Source organism: Formica exsecta, unplaced genomic scaffold (genome assembly GCF_003651465.1).
Source record: "Formica exsecta isolate Colony F162 unplaced genomic scaffold, ASM365146v1 scaffold31, whole genome shotgun sequence".
In the NCBI taxonomy this organism is placed as follows: Eukaryota; Metazoa; Arthropoda; class Insecta; order Hymenoptera; family Formicidae; genus Formica; species Formica exsecta.
Genome location: NW_021850355.1, coordinates 1259287 through 1273980, shown reverse-complemented (window position 1 = coordinate 1273980; position 14694 = coordinate 1259287). Strand labels below are relative to the sequence as shown.

Here is a 14694-nt window from a genome sequence, read left to right as displayed (position 1 = left end):
ATTCTGATTCTCCTACATTAATTAGCGTTCATTATACCCATTCCCTTACCTATTTCTATTCTTGAAAGTTTTGCGCAACTTCTGCTTCAATTTCCACTGCGCGCAATTTATCATTAAATAATTTAACTGTGGAACTTTTCTTTTTGCGTCGTGTTACGTTTTACCAGTTAAGTAATTAAACAACTATACAGATTACACTAAAATTGAACATGTATGCAATTATTTTCTCTATTAATCGACAAAAGCTTTATTACAAGCTATAATAATTGGTTTTCTGTTTACATTGGAATTAAACATTTATATTATTAGTTCAAATTTTTTTATCATTTATAATATATTAAATAAATTATAATCATTAAAATTTGTACATATAACATTATAATTTGTATCAAGTATTGTCTTTTAGTTTTATATTTTATATTAACAAACAAAAATCACTGTAGCGTGTTTTTCAATAGTATAGAAAAAAAGAAAAAAGAGAGAAACTATCTTTCGTATATTTGTAATGTTTTTCTTATTTTCACTGCAAATGGATACTATTATATTGAACTGGTAGAACATTTTTATTAGTGAGAATTTTCCTGAGATGTTAATTAATTCAATTAGCCTGAGAGTAAACGCTATCCATAGTACACCACAGACACTGATTAATAATGCTAAGTACCGTTATCTAGATATGCATCAACATCGTGTAGCCAGAAATGTACATTTCTAACTTAACTGAATATGTAATACATGCAATTCTCAAAAGTCTCGTAATTGAGACTGTTATATACGCATGTGTATTCATAATTAAACTATACTAATTGCAAAAATTTTTTATAAATAGTGATCTGTGTGTGTAAAATACATTAAATAATTTTTTACATATATTGTTTGTATACTTTATTCATCTCTATAATTTAAAGAAAAGCTTATTTAAAATAAAAAGTTTTTTTTATATAACTATAAGACATTTTTATTTTGCATTATTTTATATTTTATAAATTTACTTGCAATATACAAATAAAATATTATAATAAATATTATAAATTCAAAAAAAATTTTGTTGCACCGGTTTTGTTTATGTCATATAAGATTAAGCACATATATGCATGACGATGTATTTAAGATATATCAATGATATAAATTGCGTGTTATACATATCTTTGAAAAAGAAAGAATGCACACATTGGGTACTAATAAAAGTAGAACGATATGATGTAAAAAAAAATGTTGATTTATTGGAACGTATTATCGTACATTTGTGGAACACCTTGTTCGCTTCCCGAATAAATACATGTTGGGATCCAGTACATTTGACTATCTCTGCCAGAAACTGCACTGAATATCGATTGAATACAAATGATACCAAAATCAAATCGCGATATTCCTATCGCGATTTAAGCATTTTCTTCATGGTTAACAGCGATTTCAACGCAATAGTAGCTTTTCTATCACATGTCACCATTAAAAAGGATCTATGGAAGCCAGTGTTCGTATGTCTCCATTTTCTCGACGTATTTTAGGATTAAGCATAAAGCCGCGTATGTCGACGGAAAAACTGTTGTTTTATCTTATACAAAAGAAATCGATGAAGGAAAGAAAAATTAAGCCCCACGGTCGTAACGTGTAAGAAAACAAGCTCTATAAATTTTGAGAGAATAGGAAAATAATTTAAAACTAAAGTAAATATATAAGTACACCTGTGCACATATTTTTGTACATGTAAATCATTAATTGCGTTCTAAAGATTAGAGAAAAGATAGAACACACACACACACATAATCGTAAAAAATTTTGTTCAATCTTGACTTTGTAAATATAAATTAATCTTACGTTTCTATGACTTCATTAATTGAATAAGTTTTTGCGATAATCTCTAAAGTAAATATTTTTTAATATAATTACAAAAATGACTTCAAATAGAATCTCAAATAAAGTAAGTTATTTGTCCTTGGAAGTAAAGGAGTTAAAACGAATAAATAGTTTCCGTAAATTAAGGCCTTCCATATAAAAATGTATTAATATTCTCAGATATTATCCATATCTGATGACATTAGATTCCGAATCGGAAATAATATGATATGGGAAGAGATATGTATGAAAAGATTTCCTGATAAAAACTTACCTATCAAATGAAATTACGACGAGGGTAAAAACACTGGAAGTGACAGTCACGTGTGCTACGAAGTTGTTGATAGTGCAATATACTACTCCGAAGGGCCAATTAGAGTTGAGGAGGAAGATAAAGTTGAAGGCGCAGTTGAGCAATGACATCATAAGATCCGCCACGGAAAGATTCACCAAGAAGTAATTAGTGACGGTACGCATTCGCCGATGAGCTGTAATAAGAAGTAAAAAAAAAGATATATCTATGGATAAAAATTTTTTATCATGATATATCCGCAAATGTGTGAAGATGCTTTAACACTTTTCCACTTTTAACTTTTTGATTTTTATTTTCTCCTTGCAAATTACAAATTTTCCATAGAAGTATTACCATGATTTTTACGCCATTTAAGTGGCTACATTTAAGCTTCCGCGCTCGTTTTACGTAGCGTGCCTTCGGCCGATATTAAAATTCTGAATATCTTTGTCGCAAGAAAACCATTCGCTTGAATGTTTTTAAAAATAATATATCTATAGTTAATATCTTTGTTATTTTGCTTGCAGAACTTATAATGCAATGATGACAATTTAATGAAAGAATAGCAGACTAATTATTGGGAGCAAATTAAATTATTTTACTATAAAAAAACTAAAGCTGCCTTTCGTTAGCAAGATACACTATGGTAAATATTTCTGCTTAATTTAATGAGTTTATTATTCTAAACAATTATTTTTAATTAATATAATTCTATTTTTAAACAATTTGTTTTAAATTAAAATGTAAAGAATGTCAAGTATCACGTTTCTTTTATCTTATTTATATAAAATCTGTAGTGTAATATGATCGTGTTACTATACACATGATGTATCACATGCTAGATTTCTAATATTACGTTGCATCGTTCGCTTAGAATTTAGAATATGAGTAGTTATTTTGAAACTCAAAGAAAATCGTCATTGCGCTTATCGTATCCACGTATCGGCAATACCTTGGTACATACATATTGGTAAATAACATATAAAGGTATCTATAGTACATAGTATATAGTACATAGTGTATAGTACATAGTATATCAAGAAAAGACTAGATGAAACGCTTGACATTAGTTTTTTAGGAATAATTCATATTTTTTCCGAAAGATACGCTAACAAGCTAAAAACTTTGTCTTAAGTTTAAAAAGTTAAGAAAACTCATATTTTTCATAAAAGCCAATACTGTAATGTACGAAAATAAAAAAATAAGACACGAAATTTACAGAATGTTTCTGCAATACTAAAAATATGTATTTATACTATATATTTTATAAAAAATATTGTTTATCAAAAATAAATAAATTGAAATTAATTATATGGAGAAATGTATATAACTGTATATATAATATATCACATTGTGTGTGTGTGTGTGTGTGTGTGTGTGTGTGTGTGTGTGTGTGTGTGTGTGTGTGTGTGTGTGTGTGTGTGTGTGTGTGTGTGTGTGTGTGTGTGTGTGTGTGTGTGTGTGTGTGTGTGTGTGTGTGTGTGTGTGTGTGTGTGTGTGTGTGTGTGTGTGTGTGTGTGTGTGTGTGTGTGTGTGTGTGTGTGTGTGTGTGTGTGTGTGTGTGTGTGTGTGTGTGTGTGTGTGTGTGTGTGTGTGTGTGTTGCATAAAAGTTCATATAATTGTATATATAAATTTTTTTTTCTTGGGTGCTAACTGGCAATAATAATTTGATAATAAATATTTATACAACATTAAAAATAAAATGTACGAAATGTATTTTAAGAAACAAGTGTAATTTAACAAAAAAAAAAAGATAACAAAAAAAAACAACGAGAAAGGTAGCAGCTGCAACTAACAATAAGCTTTCTTGTCTTAAAACCCAGCACATCGAAAATAGTAAACAACAGCGTTGAAATTGAAAACTCTAAAATCTAAGTTAAATTATAAACTAAAGTCATAAAAACATAGATTTTGTGGAGATTAAAACATTTCTTTTCTATGTTCATATATATATAATATATTATAAGATTATAGCTTTTAGCGTCGATACGTATAAGATATGTCGTCGATATGTATGTGTGTGTGTATATCTTTATTCTATAATATATCAAAACAAGAAAGGAAAGAACAATAACATCATTTTAAATTTTTTTATGTTCTTGAGAAAGAAAAGTATAAGATCAAACTTTACGGAGAGAGAACGTAGCTTATGTAAGTACTTCTTTAAAATGTTGTATGAGCATCTGTATCTGCAAAAGTACCTGATATATAACACGATATCGTAACGTATTATACGCAATACGTTGAGACCACATATTGCAGTTTTATTGAATAAAAATTATGTTAGCTATCTTTTATCAACAGAGTGCTTTCGTGTATATTTCGTCCCACTAAAATATTTACATACTTTTGCCATTTCCCAGCGCTTGGAAAGCGTAACAATAAATGACAAAATTTAAAGTACTGCATAATTTAACTTTTTTTAAATATTTCGAGTGCGCGCAGTTATGCGATCATAAGTAGCATAATTAAGCATCTTGTCCGTTTTGGACGTAGATGTATATACCCTGAGAAAAAAAAGTTGTTAACTTGACTAAATGCGTTCAACTGATTATCATTTTTTTAATTGAAATATTTAAGTACTTAAGTCAAATACGTCATGTTAGATTTAATATGTCGTATTTAATTTAAATACTTAAATATTTCAATTAAAGAAATAATAATTAGTTGAACGCATTTAGTCAAGTTAACAACTTTTTTTTCTCAGTGTAGAAACATCAATTAAGCACTTCCGTACAACTCACGAATTTCAATATAAACGCAATATTAAGCATTACATTATACAAGTATTTAGTATAGTCCTAGAGGTAATTCAATTTAAACGTAATAATAATTATGTTATAACAAAATCGAGTTTTTACATCCCGAATATGTACGCTTTGATGTATAATGTATCAAATAAAAAAAATTTGATCTATTTATTCTGTAACTAATCCTCACAATGTGATAGTTGTTGCAATTTTTGTGCGCAATACCGTTGCATATGCCATTGCATATTTTAAGATGTTAACAGATTCTTTTACTTAATTATATCATATAGTTATAAACGTATTTTTAATAGATTAATTTAATGTAATTTTTTTACCTTTATTCTGCATCATTTTCGACATCATACCGATTCAATTTAGTTACATTTGTACATAGGTACAACAGGTTGCAAGCTATTACATACTAGCTATTAACTTTTGCATACGCTGTCCACCACAGATATCTCTAATGTCACTCACCAAACTTATCTTGTCAAGATAGAAATCTTCTGCAATCAGCTTATAAACATTCTCTTTGAGAATATAGAGTAGATATGATTATAACGTCACTGTACGTTGGCATGAAAAATTTAAATCTTTTAATGCGTTCTATGCGCCGATTTATTTCAATCTACGCTAACATTAATACGCAAGCAATTTTTGTTCTTACATTTTTCGTTATAATAATAATATTTTCTTTTATTTTATATTCATGTCATTTTTTTTGGTCTGAATAAAAAAACGTACTCAAATTTTATTATTTTATTTTTTACTTATTGTCAGTATATATTTTATTACAATTTATAAATTTATAAATAAAATATTTACGTTAATTAAAATTATGTTACAATGAATATGTATACGCGTATGAGAAAATACATAGTTATATATTTATATCTAAATGAGATTAAGTTTCTTCAAACGGCTGTTTCCCTTTTGCAAATGTTTTATTAAACTTTGTGTATATTTTATTAAATCAACAAAATGAGCAGAACTGGCAAATTTTGAAATAATATGGGAATAACTGATTATATTAACACACACACCCACACACATACCCAGTAAGCAATTTGATAACAAATTGTTGCCAAATTGGCATCAAATTCGCTCAAAACTTGGTATATATATATTGTACATAATGTCACTGAATTATTCATTAAAACTTTGGCAGTATAGTTCTCATATTAAAAAAAGGTTGAGAAAAAATATAACATAAACATTTTAAAATGCACATATATCCTTTTCGAGTTTTTTTAGAATACTCCTGAAATTAGTCATGGTAAATATCACGCAGTATCATGTTTTTACAAACATCGCTTTATTTACTATTATTACAAAAATTTTGTTTTGCATTTTTATAAATAAGTAAACCAAATCCTTTACAAAAATAAAAACAAACAATGAAATACAATTTGAAATAACTCCATCTGTTCTCGAAAATAATATCTGTGTGTAACAGTATTAGTTTATAACATTCTATTTTTTTTTAAACATTGTAATCTTATTGTTAGTATAAATACATATACAAAATTATATATCTTAATTGTATTATTTTGTATAAGCATATACAGAATATTACATTATTATGATTATAATTAAAATATTATAATATTGGCATAACAGCCGTGTAACTATAAAATAGCAGCTAAAAAATTTTTACTTTAAAAAATTTGCTTTCGAAAAAAACTTGCTTGCGAATGCAATACGCATAATATAAATGATTATTATTAACATTATACTTATTATAATTAACATAATATTTTGCAGCAAAAAAATTGTCGGTTCCATCAAATTTTTTAAGCTTATGAGTTGCATTCATTAAAACTCATTATTTTATTTATTTGAATTTTCTGGATTTATAATTAATCTTACAAACATTAATTATGATTTACTTACAAAATTTACTTAAGAAAATTTTAAATTTGGTCTTTATTCTTTAAAGTTTTGATTATAAAAGAAACACGAAAACAGTTGAACTATGATTATAATTGAAATTAACCAATGTTGGTGAAACTAATCATAACCTTCATAAACATAAGCTAATGAATTATAAATAAATCTTAACGGTAATGCACGTGTGTTTCAAGGCTTAACATTATAGGTATCATGAGTATAATACATTTTGGATATTCTGCATGTGAAATGCCAAATTCACTTATTGATCGAATGTGCTTTATTGAATTGCTATTCGCACACGAACAAAGAGAAATATAATATTATGTTCGATAATGCACGAATATTAGGTTCAATATTGAATGATTTACATTTATCAAAGCTGCAAGCTTATAAATTGCAAGTAAAAGAATTTTCTTCTCACAGTAGAAGTGGAATAATCTTTTATCTGTTGTCTAGATGTTGAAGCTTACAGAATTCTCTAGAAGAATTGCATTCTATACATTCCGTTCAAAAGCTCCTTCTATTTCAATGATTGTCTTACTTGTAGAAAATTGAGCGCGAAGTCAAATTTATAGTAACCCAATAGCGAATGTAAATTTATGAACACAAACCCCACGAGTCCATTTCGCGATGGCGGGATTTATAGAATTAAATGTTGAATGTATTAGATGTACATCGCGTAAGCAGAAACAGTTGTATATATTTTAATTCTACTTTAGTATATAGAATAAACTTAAAATGCGTATCTAATGTTAAAATTGCAATCGACAATAATAACTCGTATCTATTGTTAATAGAATGGAAATATTAATTAAAATATACATATTATCGCATTTTACGAGAGATAATTGATAACAAAATCTAGTTTGTTAATAAAAGAAATACAGCTTCTATCATTATTTCAGATTTTTATATATTTTAGATAATATAAAAGTATATTTATTAATATTTATTATTAATTTTTAAAATAGAATTGTTTTGATAAAATAAAATTTTACATACATATCAGGAAATAGACTGTCTATTATTGTCTACAGCAGACAAGTGTCTAGTTACGTATTCTTGTACGACAGCAGAATATGGATTGAGTTACACGAAGCCATAAAGAATAAATTCAATATGTTCGAAAACTATACAATAAAATGTAAATTTTATTTAAAAACTTTATAAATAATATGGAATAAAAGATATTAACAAAAAAAACATAATAATTAAAAATTACACTACTCTCCAAAATAAAATTAATATAATTATGTATATATTATACAATCAACCTTATCTTTTATCTAATAAGATGTTGCTTTCAATAAAATCTATTATGCCTTCTTTATCAATAATTATAAATGTTTTGCATTAATAATCTCAAAATGGAAATTTTATCAAACGTAATTATTTGATAGGGTTTGATATAATCGATAGCTTTCGGCATAATTAATTAAAATGGATATTAATATCCGTTATATACATTATATATATACATGCGCGATAAGATCTTTAAGAGATTTAAATTCAACTTTCATAAATATTCAAAAAATTCCACATTGTCTGCATGACTTTCGAAGATAAGCAATGTAAAACTATGTCAAACAATTCAATAAGCTAATGAATTATAAATAAATCTTAACGGTAATGCACGTGTGTTTCAAGGCTTAACATTATAGGTATCATGAGTATAATACATTTTGGATATTCTGCATGTGAAATGCCAAATTCACTTATTGATCGAATGTGCTTTATTGAATTGCTATTCGCACACGAACAAAGAGAAATATAATATTATGTTCGATAATGCACGAATATTAGGTTCAATATTGAATGATTTACATTTATCAAAGCTGCAAGCTTATAAATTGCAAGTAAAAGAATTTTCTTCTCACAGTAGAAGTGGAATAATCTTTTATCTGTTGTCTAGATGTTGAAGCTTACAGAATTCTCTAGAAGAATTGCATTCTATACATTCCGTTCAAAAGCTCCTTCTATTTCAATGATTGTCTTACTTGTAGAAAATTGAGCGCGAAGTCAAATTTATAGTAACCCAATAGCGAATGTAAATTTATGAACACAAACCCCACGAGTCCATTTCGCGATGGCGGGATTTATAGAATTAAATGTTGAATGTATTAGATGTACATCGCGTAAGCAGAAACAGTTGTATATATTTTAATTCTACTTTAGTATATAGAATAAACTTAAAATGCGTATCTAATGTTAAAATTGCAATCGACAATAATAACTCGTATCTATTGTTAATAGAATGGAAATATTAATTAAAATATACATATTATCGCATTTTACGAGAGATAATTGATAACAAAATCTAGTTTGTTAATAAAAGAAATACAGCTTCTATCATTATTTCAGATTTTTATATATTTTAGATAATATAAAAGTATATTTATTAATATTTATTATTAATTTTTAAAATAGAATTGTTTTGATAAAATAAAATTTTACATACATATCAGGAAATAGACTGTCTATTATTGTCTACAGCAGACAAGTGTCTAGTTACGTATTCTTGTACGACAGCAGAATATGGATTGAGTTACACGAAGCCATAAAGAATAAATTCAATATGTTCGAAAACTATACAATAAAATGTAAATTTTATTTAAAAACTTTATAAATAATATGGAATAAAAGATATTAACAAAAAAAACATAATAATTAAAAATTACACTACTCTCCAAAATAAAATTAATATAATTATGTATATATTATACAATCAACCTTATCTTTTATCTAATAAGATGTTGCTTTCAATAAAATCTATTATGCCTTCTTTATCAATAATTATAAATGTTTTGCATTAATAATCTCAAAATGGAAATTTTATCAAACGTAATTATTTGATAGGGTTTGATATAATCGATAGCTTTCGGCATAATTAATTAAAATGGATATTAATATCCGTTATATACATTATATATATACATGCGCGATAAGATCTTTAAGAGATTTAAATTCAACTTTCATAAATATTCAAAAAATTCCACATTGTCTGCATGACTTTCGAAGATAAGCAATGTAAAACTATGTCAAACAATTCATAAACAAATAATTTACATTCTTTGTTTTCAAAAATCTATATACTTATATAAATCTGTGTATCAACGTATGTACAGAAACTTTTTTGTAGTAGGTATTTTAAATTCTCATTTATTAGATATTTTACTGAATGCATTAAGTGTGTACATTTGATTGCAGTAATTAGATTATGCGTATTGCTAAATCAACTGAAACATTTAACTTGCATTAGGTAAATGGAAACGCACTTTGAGTGGAAACTGTGCCTAAATTTGTACTTGACGCTAAAACATAATTTCTATGCTTTAAAGAAATATTAATTTAATATATAATAATTATTAAAACCTATTTTTATAAAATAGATCCAATTTTTATACATTATATACGTGTACATAAGACATAAATTTTTCTAAATCGATAATAAGTTTATAAGAAAGATGTTTGTATTTTTTATGAAATTTATTACGGATTATGGTATGCATCTTCCACGAAAGGATTTATTTATGAGTTTATTTATTATTTATGATGAGGTTTATTTATGACTCTTTTATTTTATAATTACGTTTTATTTTGCCATATTTATTTTATTATTATTGCACGTTTTACATAGAAAATTTCACAAAATAAATGAATGAATTATTTATTTGAATGGATTATTTATCTATGCGATTTAAATTATTGCAAAGTTATACTGCAAATTTAAATATTAAGCTAAATAAAATTTTACAAGTAGTAAATGCAACTGTTACAATTATGTTTGTCGTCGTTTCCTTTTTCGTGAAATTTCGTGTCACTCAACGGATAAAGTTTCATTAACTCGTCTCTCATCCGTGTAATCACCTTCTTCGACCACGACACTGAATTAAATCAGACAGAATTACTGCTATTACATTAGAATACAATTTTTATGAATTATTATAGGCAAATATGCATTTTCAGATATTTATGAAGTATTTATATATGGAGATACATATGTAAATATTACTCTTTTGGCAAAATAATTTAAGGTTAAACATTAATTTTTGCCTTTTATAATATAAATAAAAATATAGCAAAATTTATATTTCATATAAAATTTGTTTGCGATCAGAATTAGAATAAATTATAATAACATGTGCAAATTTTGGAAAACATGCATTAATTGTCAATAAAAATTTATTAAATAAAATTGAATAGCGTATGCATAATTTAAATCTATAAATAATAAAATAAACAGTGTGTTTGTGTGTGGGTGTGTGTGTGTGTTGATTAATATGCTTTTTAAATAAACCGCGTAAAATGTTAATTTAGTCGACAAAACAAAATTATTCGATCATAATTATCTCTGTGTAATATGATGTAATACCGTATTCTGTTTGAAATTCTATAAGTAATATGACCTTACTCCGAAATTCTATCAAAGAGAGAGAATCTATACATGATCTGTACATGACCTGTACATGATTATTCGTGCTCAAGGAAGATAAAATGCGTCAATTCAAAGAATTATTAGCAGTATATTATTTTCAAAAACATGCTGATGCTACTCCTTGCGATAATAAAAATGTCCGATTTATTTTCCTCGTGTCTTTAATAAAAGCCTTTGCTTATAAATCACAAGAATTTTGTTGCGGAAATCAATATCAAAATAAATTTCAGTCTATTTTACCTGGGGTATCTTAAAAATTTCATAACGTATAAAATTGAAAATATATTAAATTCATATAGATAAAAATATTTCACACACGTGTTACTTGCAATTATACAAATAAATTTATATTTAATTTTGAGAAAATATTTATTAAAAACTTAAAGTATGATCTTATTATGATAATGGCACAATGTTTATAAAGACCTTTTTAAACGACATATAATTTCGCCATAAAATTTTTCCAATGGAAAACCTACTTGGGGTCTGACAAACCCTTGTAATGTTCTAGTATTCTTATTCTTCTAATATTCTAGTGACACATAAAATTTATAAATAGAATTCTACCTTGTAAATTTTATCGATCATCTAAACTAATGAGAGAGAGAGAGAGAGAGAGAGAGAGAGAGAGAGAGAATTATAGATCGTTTAAACAGCCTTTAAGATATGTTTTGTTAATAGCATTAAATTATTCCTTCCTTTGGTTAAATAATCATTTGTTATATATAGAGTTTTATAAATTAATTAATGACTCTCTCTTCTTTTAATTATTTTTTAATATATTGATTACAGGAAAAAAATTGTTACAAATAGAAAATAACCGATTTAACTAAGATAATCGATAAAGTAATAAAAAAATACAATTAAAATTGATACGTTGTCAAATTTAAGAAAAATATATGAAGAAATTATTTCCATTGACAAAACTTGTTAATTGAGATTAAACACTTTCGATTTTGAATAACAAGCAAATCTTTGCACAATATCGTACATTATCAGTAAAAGCTTGCATAAAGCAACAAGCCTCATAAATCGTGATAAATTTAATAATAAATCTTGCTTGTAGCACAAAACATTTTCAGAGGGTAAAACATTATGGCGCATAAAGCTTCTCCTCTCTTATAGCAACCCTTCTGGTCATTACTTATTACGACAAAGCACAATCTTGTCATTACAAATCCTACCTTTCGGAATGGACAAAATCTAGGATCAACATCTCTAGAGAAAATACGGTCACGCGTAATAAAACCAGATTCCCACAAAATATTTTATGTCCATTCTAAGTCAAAGCGTTTAATCTACTTGAAGTTTTCTTACTTCTGATCAATAGAAACTTCCTTGACCGCACTCACAGACCGTGCACAGCAAAACTTTCTCACAGAAATTCGCTGAGATATCAAGAAGCACTCGAAATGATATGTTAAACATCGCAGTTTCTTTAGTGGCAAAACTCCTACTCATAAATATTCTTTCTTTTTATTCCACATTTGAGAACATTGTTTTTATATATGTACAAAAAGAAAATGCGATACCTTGATGTAATCTAATACGGCTTATTTTTATATTTTTGTTATATAATATATAATGTGCAAATTGATAATGTTTTACAATAGAGAATGCAACTTGAGATCAAATTTGTAGAATTTAAAATTTCTTCGTTGAAAAGTTTTAAATTTTCTGCGTTTTGTTATCACAAAGCCTTACTTCGATTTTAATTCGTTATCTGATACTATGTTAAGAACTGTTATGAGCAAAAAAAAAAGACTATATCAAATATATAGGAACGATCTCTCTTTATTCTCTTAATAGTAATATTTTTTTATATTCTCTTTAAATTTTTTATTAATATAACAAGATAATTAATTAAAATAATAAAATGATTTAAATATTTAAACAAAAGATGAGCAAATATTGTTGCAATAAATTGTACTTACTAAACTTTTTGAAAGATAGAACATTTGCGTGTGATTGTATCTTTTAATGACCATCTGATATCAAATATCCTTATAAGGATTTGTGCCCAGATGTTCTACGCGCCACAAATATAAAACTAAACGACAGATAAACCATAATCTTTAAATTCGTTTTCACCACATGGCGAGAAAAGTTGTTCTACTACGCAGCGTTCGGCTAATCAACATCGATCAACTTCACAAACTTTATTAGGGGAATACTTGGAGTTCGAAAATAGTCTATCTATAATTTTTTTACTTATTGGAAAAGTAATGAAAAAATTTTATATATTTCCAGTTTACAAATCTTCTTTGACTCATAATATTTTTAGAATATTGTATAGTATGTATAATATGTTTTAGAATAAATTATATATATTTTTAAACTACAAATATGAATACTAGTATCAAAATCTTTGTAGTATCAGAACAGATAATAAAATTAAAATTTATTGTTTACGTACAAACAAATAATAACCAAATTATAAAATCATTCAGAAATAATAATAAATACTATTAATTTAAAAATATCGCGGTGTCATATATATTCCTATATTACAATTCTTTCAATAGACGATACCATTTTTATGACTAATTCATTTAAATTTAAATTTATACAAATGTATAAAAAGATGTAAGAAATAATTTTGCTTATATTATATATACTTTATATTGCTATCTGCACACAAAAAACACAGGTACAAATTTAATAAATAATTAAGGTTACTTTAATTTTTTCTGTGATATATCTATAAAAAATGTGCAAACGTAAAAAAAGAATAAATCTTCTTGCGGTCACGCAATCGACGTAGCTACTAATTATTCAACAACTGATTACTATTTCTCGGCGAAAAATATCTACTATTTTTGTATGTTAAATTATTCGATGAGATAGAATAGAGCATTAGAGATTATTATTTTTTACGTAACAATTTCTCTCGTTCGCAGCAAGATCATGCTTTTAGCTTTATATATCTATAAAATTTTTTAAAGAATATTGTACGATACACAAACTATTTTCAAGCAATACACTTTAGTAAAAAAATGTTTACACATACACGCACATACACTTACATAAACATGCAATAAACAGTTTTTACGATTTGAAATATTAGAAAATAATAAATATATATAATATAAATTAGAATATAATAAACGACCAGATATTTTATTAATAGCACATTCTTTAGTTAATTAAAGATATTTTTAAAAAAATTAAAAAGGAAGAATAATTGTTTGCAAATTAAACTTTATAGTATTAAAAGATTGAAAAAACTATATTCTTCAATTAATTTCACATGCATAGTTTACAATTTTAATTTAAACCTTACAAGTTGCAAGGATAATTTACAAATTGCAAACTTTCAAAAAATGATGATTCCCCTTTGACATCTTTGCTGAAGAAAAATTTGCTCTAAAGCGGCTAAAAAATTCGCTGTTAAAAAATCTGGTAATTAGAATATTTTAAACACATACATACACACGCATGCGCACATATTATGTTTAGCAATATTTATTTTTACTATCTATATATA

General features: G+C 26.0%; 1 protein-coding gene across 3 annotated transcripts in view; it reads right to left on the bottom strand.

Annotated features, from left to right (window-relative positions):
- The window catches only part of LOC115237783 (tachykinin-like peptides receptor 86C), a 49517-nt gene that overhangs the window by 25676 nt on the left and 9147 nt on the right, over nucleotides 1-14694 (bottom strand). For all 3 annotated transcript variants that reach the window (XM_029811057.1, XM_029811058.1, XM_029811059.1), the window contains exon 2: nucleotides 2111-2324. In XM_029811057.1, coding sequence (XP_029666917.1) covers nucleotides 2111-2324 — 214 coding nt within the window. The remainder of the gene's footprint in view (nucleotides 1-2110; nucleotides 2325-14694) is intronic.